Source organism: Schizosaccharomyces japonicus (genome assembly GCF_000149845.2).
Source record: "Schizosaccharomyces japonicus yFS275 unplaced genomic scaffold supercont5.3, whole genome shotgun sequence".
Taxonomy (NCBI): Eukaryota; Fungi; Ascomycota; class Schizosaccharomycetes; order Schizosaccharomycetales; family Schizosaccharomycetaceae; genus Schizosaccharomyces; species Schizosaccharomyces japonicus.
Window position 1 is genome coordinate 184,255 of NW_011627862.1, and position 15,220 is coordinate 199,474.

General features: G+C 43.9%; 7 protein-coding genes across 7 annotated transcripts; 5 read left to right on the plus strand and 2 right to left on the minus strand.

Moving 5' to 3' along the window:
* Nucleotides 1-137: 137 nt before the first annotated feature.
* Nucleotides 138-1,981, plus strand: SJAG_04762 (cytoplasmic serine-tRNA ligase Srs1). The gene is made up of 2 exons (XM_002175806.2): nt 138-186; nt 277-1,981. Exon 2 carries the CDS (start codon nt 343-345, stop codon nt 1,696-1,698), a length of 1,356 nt encoding a protein of 451 aa, XP_002175842.1. The 5' UTR covers nt 138-186; nt 277-342; the 3' UTR covers nt 1,699-1,981.
* Nucleotides 1,920-3,863, plus strand: SJAG_04761 (CAMKK/META protein kinase). Its single transcript, XM_002175805.2, has 5 exons — nt 1,920-2,370; nt 2,447-2,563; nt 2,624-2,772; nt 2,833-2,978; nt 3,189-3,863. The coding sequence occupies exons 1-5, from the start codon at nt 2,022-2,024 to the stop codon at nt 3,529-3,531; spliced, it is 1,104 nt and encodes a 367-aa protein (XP_002175841.2). The 5' UTR covers nt 1,920-2,021; the 3' UTR covers nt 3,532-3,863.
* A 158-nt stretch (nt 3,864-4,021) lies between these two features.
* Nucleotides 4,022-6,511, plus strand: SJAG_04760 (HAL protein kinase Hal4). Its single transcript, XM_002175804.2, has one exon. The coding sequence runs from the start codon at nt 4,295-4,297 to the stop codon at nt 6,083-6,085; it is 1,791 nt and encodes a 596-aa protein (XP_002175840.2). The 5' UTR covers nt 4,022-4,294; the 3' UTR covers nt 6,086-6,511.
* Nucleotides 6,512-6,578: 67 nt separating this feature from the next.
* Nucleotides 6,579-7,325, minus strand: SJAG_04759 (mitocondrial FUN14 family protein). Its single transcript, XM_002175803.2, has 2 exons — nt 7,052-7,325; nt 6,579-6,978 (listed from the first exon to the last, which is right to left on the minus strand). Exons 1-2 carry the CDS (start codon nt 7,265-7,267, stop codon nt 6,736-6,738), a joined length of 459 nt encoding a protein of 152 aa, XP_002175839.1. The 5' UTR covers nt 7,268-7,325; the 3' UTR covers nt 6,579-6,735.
* Nucleotides 7,326-7,433: 108 nt separating this feature from the next.
* SJAG_04758 (Clr6 histone deacetylase complex subunit Prw1) lies at nt 7,434-12,807 on the plus strand. The gene is made up of 3 exons (XM_002175802.2): nt 7,434-7,785; nt 7,829-7,934; nt 7,983-12,807. Exons 1-3 carry the CDS (start codon nt 7,701-7,703, stop codon nt 9,073-9,075), a joined length of 1,284 nt encoding a protein of 427 aa, XP_002175838.1. The 5' UTR covers nt 7,434-7,700; the 3' UTR covers nt 9,076-12,807.
* On the minus strand, nt 7,754-12,835 carry SJAG_04757 (Ca2/Mn2 transporting P-type ATPase P5 type Cta5). Its single transcript, XM_002175801.2, has 4 exons — nt 12,011-12,835; nt 9,810-11,969; nt 9,422-9,764; nt 7,754-9,379 (listed from the first exon to the last, which is right to left on the minus strand). Exons 1-4 carry the CDS (start codon nt 12,632-12,634, stop codon nt 9,195-9,197), a joined length of 3,312 nt encoding a protein of 1,103 aa, XP_002175837.1. The 5' UTR covers nt 12,635-12,835; the 3' UTR covers nt 7,754-9,194.
* Nucleotides 12,745-14,858, plus strand: SJAG_04756 (elongator complex). The gene has a single exon (XM_002175800.2). It carries the CDS (start codon nt 12,888-12,890, stop codon nt 14,520-14,522), a length of 1,635 nt encoding a protein of 544 aa, XP_002175836.1. The 5' UTR covers nt 12,745-12,887; the 3' UTR covers nt 14,523-14,858.
* Nucleotides 14,859-15,220: the final 362 nt, after the last annotated feature.

Genomic DNA, 15,220 nt, shown 5'->3' on the forward strand with positions numbered 1-15,220 from the left:
GTCTTCACTGTTTCCTTCTTGCGACCGTATCTAAACCTTAGATAACTTTAAACACTCTAAATCTCAACAACAACGTTCACCCCGTCGCATCCCACTTTAAACCCCCACTACCCCACCGACTGCTACCTTTCGCGTACGCTGAATTCCCCTCCAACCACACACATCTTTTTATAACCTTGGGTGCGGGTACGCGTTTTTCAGCTAAAAACTACGTCTAAACAAAGATTTTTTTGGCAGATAATTATTGCAGAATTATTGACTCTAACGTGCTTGAAGCAGGTACAATTTCCAGCGGAAGGAACATCTTGTCGGGTTTTTTTTTTGTAATTTGTTGACGTAAAAATGTTGGATATCAACTTGTTTCAAGTGGAGAAGGGTGGAAACCCTGAGTTGATTCGTGAGTCTCAACGCAAGCGTGGTGCTGATGTCACTGTTGTTGACAAGGTCATTGAGATGTACAAGGAATGGGTTGGAATTCGTTTCGAGCTCGACAACGTAAACAAGACCACAAACGCTCTCCAAAAGGACATCGGCAAGAAGATGAAGGCCAAGGAGGATGCCTCTGAGCTTTTGGCCGAGAAGGCCAAGTTGGCTGCTCAAAAGAAGGAGCTTGAGGACAAGGAGACTGCCAAGTACAAGTCTATGATGTCCCTTGTGAACACTGTCGGTAACATCGTCCACGAGTCCGTCCCCGTCAGTATGGACGAGGAGAACAACGAGTTGATCCGTCAATGGGCTCCAGAGGGTGTCAAGGTCGAGAAGCGTGATTGTCTTTCTCACCACGAGGTCTTGACTCGTCTCGATGGCTACGATCCCGAGCGTGGTGCCAAGATTTCCGGTCACCGTGGCTATTTCTTGCGCCAGTACGGTGTCTTCTTGAACTTGGCCTTGATTCAATACGGTTTAGAGTTCTTGACCAAGCGCGGTTACACTGCTCTCCAAGCTCCCACTATGGTGAACAAGGACGTTATGGCCAAGACTGCCCAACTCTCTCAATTCGACGAGGAGCTTTACAAGGTTGTTGATGGTGATGAAGAGCGTTACTTGGCTGCCACCTCTGAACAACCCATTTCTGCCTTCCATTCGAACGAGTGGTTTGAGCAACCCGCCGAGCAATTGCCCATCAAGTATGCTGGTTTCAGCACTTGCTACCGTCGTGAGGCCGGTTCTCATGGCCGTGACGCTTGGGGTATTTTCCGTGTCCATGCTTTCGAGAAGATCGAGCAGTTCTTGCTCACTGAGCCCGAGAAGTCTTGGGAGGCTTTTGACGAGATGATCGGTCACGCCGAGGAGTTCTACAAGTCCCTTGAGTTGCCTTACCGTGTTGTTGCCATTGTTTCTGGTGAGTTGAACAACGCCGCTGCCAAGAAGTACGACTTGGAGGCTTGGTTCCCTTACCAAGGTGAGTACAAGGAGCTTGTTTCTTGCTCCAACTGTACCGACTACCAATCTCGTAACCTTGAGATCCGTTGTGGTGTCAAGAAGATGGGTGCTCGTGAGAAGAAATACGTTCACTGCCTTAACTCCACTCTGTGTGCTACTGAGCGTGCTATCTGCTGTATTCTTGAAAACTACCAGACTCCCGAGGGTCTGAATGTTCCTAAGGTTTTGCAACCCTACATGGGTGGTAAGACCTTCTTGCCCTTCACCAAGGAGCTGCCCAAGAACTCGACTTCCTCCAAGCAAAAGAAAAACTAGACAGGCTAGCGCATCGTGTTTCCTTCAATACATCCATTCATTCCACCCCGCCGAATATTGTGTGAAATGTGTATGGTGAATGTGAGCAGCGGAGAGTTATAAGGGACCAGTTTTGTTCGGCCAGGCTTCTTATTATTCATTTTTGTTTACATGTTGCTTTCCACTTAACACTTAAATAGCGGCGGCAGCTTCCTCCACCGTTTACGTCACTCTCGCTTAGCCAAATCTTTAATAACCCAAAAAAACTCTAGTCCACATGCGCGATAAAGCCGACGCACGCACCTATGAACTTTCGCCCTTAACCAAACACTCGTAGAATTGACATGGCGGGGTATGACTGGGGGGCGTTTGGTATTCCAAACGCCGTAGTTATAAATCACCAGGATGGTTCTCGTACTGTACACAATTATCATTTAAAGAAAGTAATAGGTAGTGGTTCGTTTGGACTCGTCTATCTCGGCATTGAGCGGCAGAAACAAAAAGTTGTCGCCGTAAAAGAGTACATGAAACACCGTCTTTGCAAAAAGTTTGGTCACTGGTTAAAGGAGATTGACGACCGGGATAATCCGTTCGCTATGCTGGGGTTTGAGATTGAAGCAATGCGTCAACTTCGGCATCCAAACATTGTTCGGTTCTATCAGGTTCTCAATACGGAACGAAGCTATTTTATTGGTGCGTAAACATGGAGACGACCCTACTTCATTAGTTATTTTATCTATATCTGTGTGCTTAATGCTAACAAATCTAGTTATGGAGTATTGTCCCAAAGTCAGCATGGTATTGACAACAAAAATGCCGTGTACTCCTCTGAGTGTGTCCAATGCACGAAGATACTTCCGTGATCTGATTCAAGCGGTTGAGTTTGGTATGTAGTGCCGACATTCAAATGGTGAGTGACTTGTGCAGTTGCTAACTTGAGGTTTAGTCCATTCTCGAGACTTAGCACATTGCGATATAAAACCAGAGAACTTGCTAATCAACAAACGAAATCGCCTCTTACTGGCTGATTTCAGTTCCTGTCAACACATCCGGTGTCCAAAAAAATTGTTTACCAGTCCAGCCTTTACTTCACCCGTAAGTTGAGCCGGCTGCTTCTTTAAGCTCCATGTGTGTCCATTTATTGACGCAAAGCAGGAACTGTGTGTTGACCTTGTGGGTGACTATCTTCAGCCTTCCGATGTGTGGTCGATGGGCGTTGTTCTCTACGTCTGGACGACTGGTCAGCTTCCTTTTCAACAGAGAGATGTTCTCTCACTCTACCGAAGCATCCAACTTGATGAGTAAGTTCAGTTTTTGGTTCTTCACTTTATTGTTCTTTTTTTTTTTTTACTTACTAACTTTTATGGCACACACCGAACAAGAAGTGTGTGAAAGGGCGACGGAGGGGAATGAGTAAGACAAGAAGGACAAATTCCGCGATTCCATCAACGACTGGTTCTCCATACTGCTCTTTCACCGTTTCTTCTCACTTCGGTTTATGCCACGCTCAGACCCGACTATCCTACTGATTTGGATTCTCGTCTTCAACACTTGCTTCGACGACTACTGGACAAAAATCCTCAGACTCGCATCACCCTTTCTGAGCTTCATCACGATCCTTGGATCACTAAAAGAAACAAGCGGCCGTTGCCCAGCTTGCTTCCCTCGTCGTCAGACAAGTCGGATGCACTCGATCTTGCTTTCCAGCCCGGTCTCATGCATCGTTTGCTGTCGTACGGCAGTGCACGCAAGAAGTCTGGAAGCTATCACATCTCGTCAACAGACAAGTCAATGACGACCTTTATCGTCGATCCCGTCCAGGATGCACACGTCGAACAAATCGAATTCGCATAATTTCTGCTTTAGTGTTTCGGAGACTTCGGTGTCTTCCTCGGACTTTACACACTTCACCCGGCCGTTTCTGGTTGACCGAAAACCAATGCTCTCTTTTGCAATTCTCTTCGGCTATTCTTCGGGGGAATCGCAATCGGCCAATCATTTTCATGATGTCTTTCCCACGTAGAACACGTGGCCACCAAGTCGCGTCTCGGGTCGCTCTGTTCCTCCAATCTCAAACATTCTTATTTCTGCCGCGGCATGATCGCGACAAATCGACGCTCGTTCATTCTTTTGCCTTTTTAAAATGTTTTACTTTTTCTTTTTAGTCAATGAGTTTATGATGTTTAACACAAGTACTGCCACCTTTCCCCTCCGTTCCACAGTGTGATTGTCGCGCCTTTCGCGCCGTCTGCTCACGTCTACGTAGCGTCATCATCAAACACCCCTGGCGTCCCGCTTGTTTATTTGTTTTGTGAGTTGCAACGAGTTCCAACGTGCTGCACGTGCCGTAGCCACTGTACCTCCCACCATGTGACCGTACATCTCTCTCCATTTACCATAAATCATACTCCGTCCGGCGTAGTTTAGCACTTTTTTCCATTAGAATTCGGCGATTTTTGTGTCGTTTTGGCGATATATTTTTCAGGAAATTCATTCTAGTAGCTTTAGAGCTTGTTTCTCGAAGAAACGACCTTTCTAGCGCCAATATTCAGTTCTCGAGACTCTCTTCGGGATATACAGTTTTCCTTGAGGCATCCATTTGAATTTCTGAAAAAGAATGAGCAAAAACGATTCAGTAGGCGATTTGCCTGCCCAATTGGGGAATTTACAGCTGCATGGAAACCAGAGGGCCGCTGTTTTTGCGAGAACTGGAGCCGGTGCTGGTCTTGATGCAGGTGTTGGTGCAGGTAATTCAAAACATGTCGCATCATCAAAGGTTGGAGACCTTGGAACTCGGCCGGGAGAGCCAGCAAGGTCGTCCTCCTTGCGAAATGAAGTGAAACGCGAAGATGTGCCAAAATTGCTTCGTCGGAGCAGCTCAAAACCTCAAAAAACTATAGACGGAAATAATGCTACGGGAACAGCAGCTGCTTCGATTCCTCAGATGCCTCCTCCTAAGGCGGCTCGTTCTGGTGTTCCTACTGCTCCAGTCACTCCCACTGGCTCCGGTAAACCATCTCATCATAATTCACTTCGTTCAACTGCCGCCCAGAACGCAGCTGCTCCCGCTACGGCAGCCCAGGAGCAACCAACGACGCCTTCACGTAACCCCATGTCCCGTTTGCAGCGCATCTTTTCACAGTCGGGTCGGTCGAACGCCGACGTTCATCGAAATAACAGTAAGGGCAGTAAGAATGCTCATGGTGATGAGGCCAGTGTGTCTGGCAGCGAGGGTGGTAATTCTTCGGCAAACCCTCCCAACTCCGCTGGCAGCTATGGAAAGTTTCAGCGTTTTGTTGTCTATGCCGACAACACACACGTCCATCATTTGCGTCCCGCCCGTCGTCAAGAGAAGCTCAGCAAAATGCTAAAGGATTTCCTGGCCGGCAATAGCAAGAAGCGAGAGGAGGAGCGTATTGCTCGCGAGCAAGCCGATGCCCAACATCAACTGAGTCTTGTACAGTCTTGGATTAACGGCTATGGTCAAGAAAAGCTGTCTGAAAAGAAGGATCCCGCTAAAATTTCTGCCAGCTTTGTGGAGAAGTATGGTCGGTGCCAGGAGGTGATCGGCCGCGGTGCCTTCGGCATTGTTCGTATTGCACACAAAGTAGACCCTCGTTGTTCGCAGGGAGAGATTCTTTACGCAGTGAAGGAGTTCCGTCGGAAGCCGTCTGAGTCGCAAAAGACTTACACGAAGCGTCTGACCTCCGAGTTCTGCATCTCGTCCTCCCTTACTCACCCCAATGTAATCCACACCCTGGATCTTATCCAAGACAACAAGGGTGATTACTGCGAAGTGATGGAGTTCTGTGCTGGCGGCGACCTGTACACTCTGATTATGGCCGCAGGAAAACTAGAACCCGGCGAGGCAGATTGTTTTTCCGTTCAACTTATGCGTGGTGTCGAGTACATGCACGACATGGGCGTTGCTCACCGTGATCTGAAACCCGAGAATCTGCTACTCACCGTCAATGGCAGCCTAAAAATTACGGATTTCGGCAACGGCGAATGCTTCCGTATGGCATGGGAAAAGGAGGCACACATGACCTGTGGCTTGTGCGGTTCGGCTCCCTACATTGCACCTGAAGAATACACGGAGAAGGAATTTGATCCCCGCGCCGTAGATGTTTGGGCATGCGGTGTTATTTACATGGCCATGCGTACTGGACGTCACCTCTGGCGTATTGCTAAGAAGGATGAGGATGAATACTATTCTCGTTACTTGAACGACCGAAAGAACGAAAGCGGTTACGAGCCAATTGAGATGTTACAACGGTCGAGGTGTCGCACGACTCTATACAACATTCTTCATCCCAATCCAACTTACCGTCTGACAGCGAAGCAGATCAACAAAACCGAATGGTGCCGTTCGATTGTTGTTTGTGAGAGCGGTCTCAAGGGCCTGTAGCGGGCGACACCGAACTCGTCTTCTTTTTCCCCATCTAACGTGTCGGGTTGATGCATGTTTCCATGCCATCAAGTTTTGTGTATATCGTTTGCACCCGGTGGGTCCCTTATGAAACGTTGAGAAGAAGGCGAGAACAGTTATGCATGCTTTAGCTTACATCTCTCAATTCACACCTAAAGCACTATCCAGTTGCGGTTGTCGCACCACTCAACGCAATCATCACTTTCGATCGCGTGCCTCCTTCCTCCCTACCGTGTGCAGTCAGAATTCCCTTCACTGTGTGTATAGAAACTCGTGCATCTTATAACGTGCCTTAATTCGTTTCGCATGTGCCCAAACGCTTCCCACATTTGCTATACCTCGGCAAACTAACCATTCAGTCACTCGTTTAAACAATCCATCCTCCGTCCCCTCCTCAAATTGAAGATAATATTGCGTCGTTATCTTTATTTATGTTTCGTCTAAAACTCTGCGTTTTATCCTTTAACAGCTCACCCATCACACATGTTCATTAACTTCTTTTTTCTTCTCTCCTCTCACTTTGTCATTATCGTTCCATACGTCTCGTTCTCTGTGGTCATGCTTCCTCATAATGTCTGTTTCCACAATTTCTAGACAAGACTTTATTGCTGTCTGACTGCAATGTTACGCTATGCGTTCGTGAATCCGATCCAAAAGCATGTTGCGAAACTAAGCTTGAAGGACGGGTTGATGGACAGCCAGTGGAGCAGGTTGGACATCTTTGCTTTCATTGGATCTAGGGACGTTCCGTACCTGGACTTAATGCCGGGTTTGTCGAGTCTCTCTAAGGTCGTAAATTCCTCGGTCTTTCCCAGAACTGCTCGACGAATGGTGTTCCAATTGACTTGTAGAAATCCTTTAGAAGTAATGTACTGTGTGTGAGTCATGATTTCAATTAACGGCGAAGCCTTGCGTCGAAACGCGTCTTTTCGGTGCAATACGTACAGCAATTGTAGCGGCAATTGAAGCTAATCCTACAATGAATAATTTGCCAAATTTGCCTAAGGCATAACCGGCGCCCAGCCCTAAGAGACTTCCGGTAGATAGTTGCCTGTAGTTTATGTGGAAACGACCTTGGCGAACAAGTACACTTGCATTTGGGCTGTAGCCCTCGCACAAAATTCGGTGGGCAGGATGGAAAATTTTTGGTAAGAGAAACATGTCAATGCCTTCGTTTACTACGTTACAATGGAAGTTTTCTTTTTAGAGGAAGCGTTTCGTACTAAATCTATTACCAAACGGCCCGTTGATTAGTCTCATTTACTGAATCTGCCAGAGTCGCCATGATGTCATTTAGGTAACATACCGTTTTTTTGGTGGTGAGTAGAGGGTAACATAGTTACCACCACAATTGTCCACGCATAATATGCATTAAAAAGTATGAAACAACATCCGTTGATGAATTCTTTTTAGGACTCTGAGGAGTTTTCTGTACTAAAGAATTTGTTTAATGATTCTCATTCCATTACAGCTTGTTAAAAAACCCATCGAAACGAATGAACTCGTTTTCTTGTTCTGCTTCTCTTAACGTACCTCCCCTGTCTACAGACGCGTAGTCCCTTGCTCCTTCTCCAAAACGCAGAAACAGTAAAACATGGCTGCGGCTTCATCTACCGTTTCTTCTAAGCAGGCTCAGGCCTCTGAAGAGGGAATCGTTCAGGAAAAATGCATAAATGAAGGTTTGTTTGGACCAATTCGGTTTTATTAAACTAAACATCACAGAATATAAAATATGGAAGAAAAACTCTCCTTTTTTGTACGATTTGATTATAACCAGAGCCTTGGAATGGCCATGCATGTCTTTGGAATGGTGTTACGGACAAGAAGTGTACGCTTTTATCAGAACACGTTTTGAATGAATGTTAACTAGAAGAAGGTTCGCTGAAAAAGGTTATTCACAACAAGAAATGCTGTTAGCCGCTCGTGCTAGCCAAAACAAATATGTTTTGGCGAAGGCTTCAGTTCAGCTTCCCTACTTGAGTCCTGTAGTGAAAGCTTCTGCCGTTGCAGAAGAAGCAAAAGAAAACAGTCCTTCTATGCGTGTAAAGATAAACAAGGTGTACGGTCACACAGATTCTCTGTTATGTGCCCGAATGATGCCTCAGGATCCATCCTGTGTACTCACGATTGGAACCCGTCATAACGATATTCTCTTATTTGATAAAAGTTCATTCGAGGCCTGCGAAAGTTCAAAAAATGGAAACTTGGTTGCCAAACACCGGTTTAAAAAGCATACTCAACCCTGCAGCTCCGTTTGCTGGAACAACGTTGTAAAGCATCAATTTGTGTCTGGTTCAAAAGATACTACTGTCTGTTCTTGGGACATAAATGCAATTTCCTCAGAGCCGGAGTCTGGTTTGATACACTGTCATACAACACATGAAAAGGCTGTTACAGATGTCAAATTTCATCCCCTCCATGGCAGTCTCATCGGCTCCGTTTCTCAGGACCAATTCCTTCATATTCACGATATTCGTCGTCCCGACTCTTCCAAGCCTTTAAGAAGTGTCCGTGCGCACAACGATTCTGTAAACAGTCTCTCGTTTAATCCTTTAAATGAGTTTGTTATTGCTACTGCTTCTTCCGATAAAACAATTGCTCTGTGGGATCTGCGGAACCTCAACCATCGCCTCTATACCCTGGAAGGGCATGAAGACAGTGTACTTAAAGTTGCCTTTTCCCCTCATGAAGAACCCGTTCTCGCTTCCATTTCGGCGGACCGTCGAACACTTTTGTGGGATCTCTCCCGAATTGGCGAAGAGCAGCCTTCTGATGAGGTGCAGGATGGTGCACCGGAGTTACTCTTTATGCATGGTGGACACACCTCATGTGCCATTGATATGGGATGGTGCCCAAATTACAACTGGACCCTTGCTACGGCTGCTGAAGATAACATTCTTCAAATATGGACTCCCTCTCGTTCCATTTGGGGTAATGAGCTAATGGAGGAAGAAACTAAGACGGAGTAAGGTTAGGATTATATTAACGAGTGTAATGCATATTCCAAACAATGGGTAATGCTGCACAAGCTCCTTTATAAACGTAAAGGGAGAAGACGTCTGACATGGGGCTCTTTTTCAAGAAAAATTTAGTACACGTCCTGTATAATGTACAAAATGAATGCCGAACTTATGGAGCAAAGAAGAAGTAACAAGCGGGTCGTGAACTGTAACGTCACACAAGAGAGAGCTTGCGTAAAGATAGAGGATGGCGTGCCGAAACATAACAATATGCAAGGAAGAAATATTAACGTAACAACACTAAGGAATAGAACTGAATGGATTAGTCAGAAATCAGAATCAGCACTCGTCATACCATTTTGAGAAGCGCGTTGGCGAAAGACCGTAAATTTGTTTACCGCAAATGCTGCACCAATATAGTGAAATAGGGAAAGAAAAAACATCGCTGTCGTCAGTGCATTCTGCGTGTTTGAAGTCTCTGGAACCGACTGTGGTAATTTCGGTTCCAAAGAGAGAACGAGATTAAGAGTTATGATGTTTGCTAAGAAAGCGCTTAATGACTGTGTCGCTATTGTTTTGAGAAACTTTACAGTGAACAATCTGTCCGGAGGTTGACACTTACTTAGTTGTTTTGTCGGGTGAAATGAACTTATTGTTGCAGACAATGGATATATCACAAATAAATCCATCGTTAAAAACTTCCTTAGTTAGTACATTATTTAAAATAAGCTCAAAAATCATACCTGACCGTCAGAGAAATTGAAGTTATAAACGTATAAGCACAAAACACCTATGAATTGAAGAATGGCGCTTAAGATAACAAACTGAAAGCATGAGTATCCGGTAACAGTTGCGCACCGTCCTTCAATAATAACTTCAATCATATCCTTCAAACGAAGATGCTCACTAATGAATGTGGCTGCAGCACAAGTATCCAAAACTGAAAGGGATAATCCGGCATCTGACTTTTGTAGGGCCAAACAGTCGTTGGCACCATCTCCACAAAAGGCAACTTTTAAGCCAAAATTTTGGTACGAAGAAACAAGCAATTCTTTATCGGATGGTGACATTCTACCAAAGACCTTGCATCGTTGAAGGACTCGTTGAAGCTCATGGGCCGGAAGCAAGTTGATTAAATATCGAAGATCAGAACCTGTCATGACGACAGCAATAGAAGAGGAATGTATGGTATCTTGTTCTTGAAACTGCTCCACTAATGACTCGGTCGGTAAGTCATTGTCTTCGGTTGTGTGTCGTAACCATCGTAATGTGTTTTGATTAATGGAAGGTGTATAAATAACTTTGTTTTCATCAAAAAAACCGATGTCTGCTGCAACAGCTTTAGAAGTCAGCAAACTATCTCCAGAAGCCATATACACTTCAATCCCATTGTTAAGAAGACTTTTTACAACAGACTTTGCGGTAGGTTTTAATTGAGAACGAAACACATAAAGTCCTCCAAAAGTGAGATTCGATTCAACGCCTGAACGATTCCACTGTTTGCAATTGTAGTAAGCAAAGTCTAATTGTTTGGAAGCGAAAGCCAATACCCGTAATCCCTTCGATTCAAGAGCATTTAATGAGTTCATTAAAGAATCTGGGACTGTTTCCTGGCTACAGATATTAACAATTGCCTCAACGGCACCTTTAGCATAAACTTCGACACAATCAAGAAAACTTGCATGTGCGATAACGCTCATTCTTCGAAGCTGAGGTGAAAATTCGAATGTCTTTAATATAGACACTTTAGGATCAATGCTGGAGGAAAACCTGTTTTGAAGAAGAGCTGAAGTAATCTCAACATTTGGGCCATCATTGTCTAAAATCCCGTTGAAACCATTAAACAATGCACTTTCTAAGGGATCACCAACAAGTTCATTGTTCTCGCGACTTAAAGAATGACAAGCAATGGCTATTTTTAAGGCTGTTAAAACGGCGTCCGTCTTTAAATCTTCTAGTGATGTGGAAATAAGTGTTGAGTCTTTAGAACTTATGAAGAGACTCTCAAACGTTAAAGTATCATCCGTGAGTGTTCCTGTCTTATCAAAGCCAACAACAGATATAGACCCTGCGTTGGGAAACTTTTTGGGATCCGTTACTGTAATTTTCTTCTTGGACAAACGACGTGAGGCGTTTGCTAAACCCATGTTTAGAGACATTGGCAAAGCGGGTGGTACAATGATAGTGATTAAGTCAAGAGCACGGAGAAGAATTAGCCGCAATTCATAACCTCGAGAATGCATTATAGACATCGTTACCAGAAACATCACAGCAGCAAATATGATCATCGCTTTCAAAAAGGCGTAAGAGTCACGTTGAAGACTCGATGTTTTGACCCTTCCATAGAGCATGGATAATAGTAGTTTTCCCTTGCGTGTTACAAATCCGGTACGGATTACAATAGCAAGAGCGAATGGCTCTGTATTTGGATTTGCGTTGGACGTTTTCAGTAATAATGTTCCGGAGTGTACTGCATGTGCAGATAAAACATCAGAGGAGGCATCCTCCCAAGCATCTTCGAATGAAGGGTCTTGCTGGGAAACGACAGGAAGTTTGTTCACTGGTACTGATTCGCCGGTCAAAAAGCTGTCATTCAACAAGCATGTTCCAGAGATAAGTATTCCATCAAAATTAATTTTACAGGAACCCTGCAATACTACTAAGTCGCCAATAACCAAATCCTCGTGTTGAATATAACACAACTGTCCATCGCGAATTACTCGAACTGATTGGCTCGGACCAACAAGACGAGCAATGTGTTCTTCACTTGCTCGATTGTCAAGAGCAAAGAGTACTACGCTGTAGGCCGTAAGGATGAATACGCAAGATGCGTAGAGGACATAGTGATCCAGTAGCCACAAGCAAACGGAGAAAATCTCGAAGAAATAAACTGGGTGACACACCTAACGTTGTTAATAAACCATGAACGTGTCATACTGCTTACCTCTTTGGTAATTAAGCTCAAGAAACTTGAAGCTTTGAAACGAGTAACATTCGTTTGACAAATTTGACTGAGCGAATTCGCAGCACAGGTCGACAATCCATTTGCAACATAATTTTTGCTAGTAGAAAAGATGTGGTATGCAATCTTTTCGTACATTGCTTCCTGCCAATCGAGCGTTTTAGGATTCAAATAGAAAACCTGCCGCTTGTACTCAAAATACTTCACTGTTGAATTACTCGGAAAAGTAAGAATTCCATCAGAAAAAGTGAATTGAGGTGTTACCGATATGACTGGCTGAATTATTGTGCACTTTTCTGTCATTGAGTAGATGGCAACAAATTTCGCTGAACTAAAAGTGCATTTAGCGCCTAATGCTTTTAAATACAGTGAAGGCTTCCATTTAGTAAGCACATAGCTGAAACCAAGTGTGCAAAAATTTAAAATTTCTAACCAGTTTTTCGATTTTTCATTTAACTGAAAAGTATCAACAAGCACAGTGTCTCCAATCGTTTCTAGACTTAACCGTTGTTGACGAATGACATTATTCGTGGTAGGACTGTATATCTCATCGATGTCCTCAAGCTCAATGGTAGCATAAGGCTTTTGAATGGATCTGAAAAGCATTCCAAAATGCTAAAGGCCGAAAAACAGCCACAGAGTAGCTGTCCGTACTTTTAAAACGATGACCTGGTAAAGAGATATTCTTAAGTTTCTGTATTTATAAACGACGTTGTCAGACCAACTTCTCCCTATGCTTGGTTTGCCAAACGTTTCAGCAACCGTCTTCAGCACTTTGCCTCCAACATCAACCAACTACAAATTTGGTTTGTTCTTGGCTAAAATTGGGAAGTTTTTTTGTTAACGACCTGTTAATACAATGTCTTCCTCTAATTTAGCGTTTCTGAAGGCGAAAGCCTGTGCAGAAATTGTTGCCGAATTAATTGCTGCAGAAAATCAAAACAAGGTTATTAACCTCAATGCCTTGAAAATGCGAATATCCAAGAAGCATCAACTCTCGGAATCACCTCGATTAACGGATATTATTGCGGCAATTCCTCCTGATGCTTACCTTAAAGAATCGATAATGAGAAAGCTGCAAGCGAAGCCTGTGCGTACGGCTTCGGGAATTGCCGTTGTTGCAGTAATGTGTAAACCTCATCGTTGTCCTCATATTGCCATGACGGGTAACGTTTGTGTTTATTGTCCCGGTGGTCCAGATTCTGATTTTGAATACTCAACTCAATCATACACTGGTTACGAGCCCACGAGTATGCGTGCTATCAGAGCACGTTACGATCCCTATGAACAGGCAAGAGGTCGTATAGAACAATTGCGCTCTTTGGGACACCCTGTCGATAAGGTTGAATATATTATCATGGGTGGTACATTCATGTCCCTGCCTCAGGATTACCGTCATAAATTCATTGCCAATCTGCACAACGCATTGTCTGGAGCAACTACGGAAGACTTGGATGAGGCTGTTCGTTTCTCTGAACAATCTGAAACAAAATGTGTGGGTATCACTATCGAGACTCGACCTGATTATTGCTGGGATCAGCATCTTGACGAGATGCTTCGGTATGGCTGTACTCGCTTGGAGGTCGGTGTTCAGAGTGTGTATGAGGATGTTGCTCGTGACACAAATCGTGGACATACAGTAAAGGCTGTGTGTGAAACCTTTCAACTTGCAAAGGATGCCGGCTACAAGGTGGTTACGCACATGATGCCCGATCTCCCAAATGTTGGAATGGAACGTGATATCTTTCAGTTTCAAGAATATTTTGAGAACCCGGCGTTCCGTACGGATGGTTTGAAGTTGTATCCTACACTCGTTATTCGCGGCACAGGTTTGTACGAGCTTTGGAAGACTGGCAGATACAAAAACTATACGCCAAATGCGTTGGTGGACTTGATTGCACGTATTCTGGCTCTTGTTCCTCCATGGACACGTATTTACCGTATCCAGCGAGACATTCCCATGCCTCTTGTAACTTCGGGCGTCGAGAAGGGTAATCTTCGTGAGCTTTCACTCAGCAGAATGCGCGATTTTGGAACGACATGTAGGGATATTCGTACGCGTGAAGTTGGCATGCAAGAAGTGCATCATAAAATTAAGCCAGAGCAAGTCGAGCTGCTTCGCCGTGATTATACTGCAAATGGCGGGTGGGAGACATTTTTGTCCTATGAAGATCCTACCCAAGATATCCTCATTGGTCTTCTACGCTTGCGTAAATGTTCATCAAAGACATATCGCCCAGAACTGAAGGCACAACCTACTTCACTTGTGCGGGAGCTTCACGTTTACGGCAGTGCAGTTTCCATTCATAGCAGGGATCCTAAAAAGTTTCAGCACCAAGGTTTTGGTACTTTGTTGCTGGAAGAAGCAGAGCGTATTGCTCGTGAAGAACACAGAAGCACAAAAATTAGCATTATTTCCGGAGTGGGTGTTCGGAAGTATTACAAAAAACTCGGCTATGAGCTGGATGGACCATACATGTCAAAACAGCTGTGAACTGAGAAACCAGTTTGTTGATAACTGACTTTATGCAGAATACTAATACTGCACCTTGGAAGAAAGTTTTAATGTTACGTGCTTTTCTGCTCCCTAGGTCCAGGGCGCCTTGCTAGAATAGGGTGGAATAAAATTGGTTTTGGGTTTTGGCAATAACGTTAGTAAATCGGTACTTGTGTTCCGTTATTGAAAAACTGTACTAGCAATTGCTTCGGAACATATCGTTTGTAATGGATTTATGAAAGTTGGTTTAATAGTATTAAAAAAACTGAAAAGTAGCTTGGTTAAATCAGCTCCAAAGTCAGAACGGTTTCTCAAAGTCGTTGGGATTTAAACAGTTAATGTATATTTCTCTGCTATTTTTTTAAATTAATGAATTTTGAAACAATTTTTTGAAATAGTCTGAACTTTTGATACATCCGCAATCGCCGACACATTCATAACAATACCAACACAGCTATCTTACCTAAGAATATTCGGTTCCTACTGACACTTCTTAATGTTCTTACCGCGCGACTCATTTCAGCATAGTTCGTATTCCACAATAAATAATAAAAAAAAAAAAAAAAAAAAAAAAAAATTAAATAAATAAAATACCCCACTGCCATTTCCATTTAGATCAAGCCGCCCACACTCATAATGCTAATTACCTCTCTGCAAAATTATCTGCAAAATTATTCACAGATTTTCTATTTTCT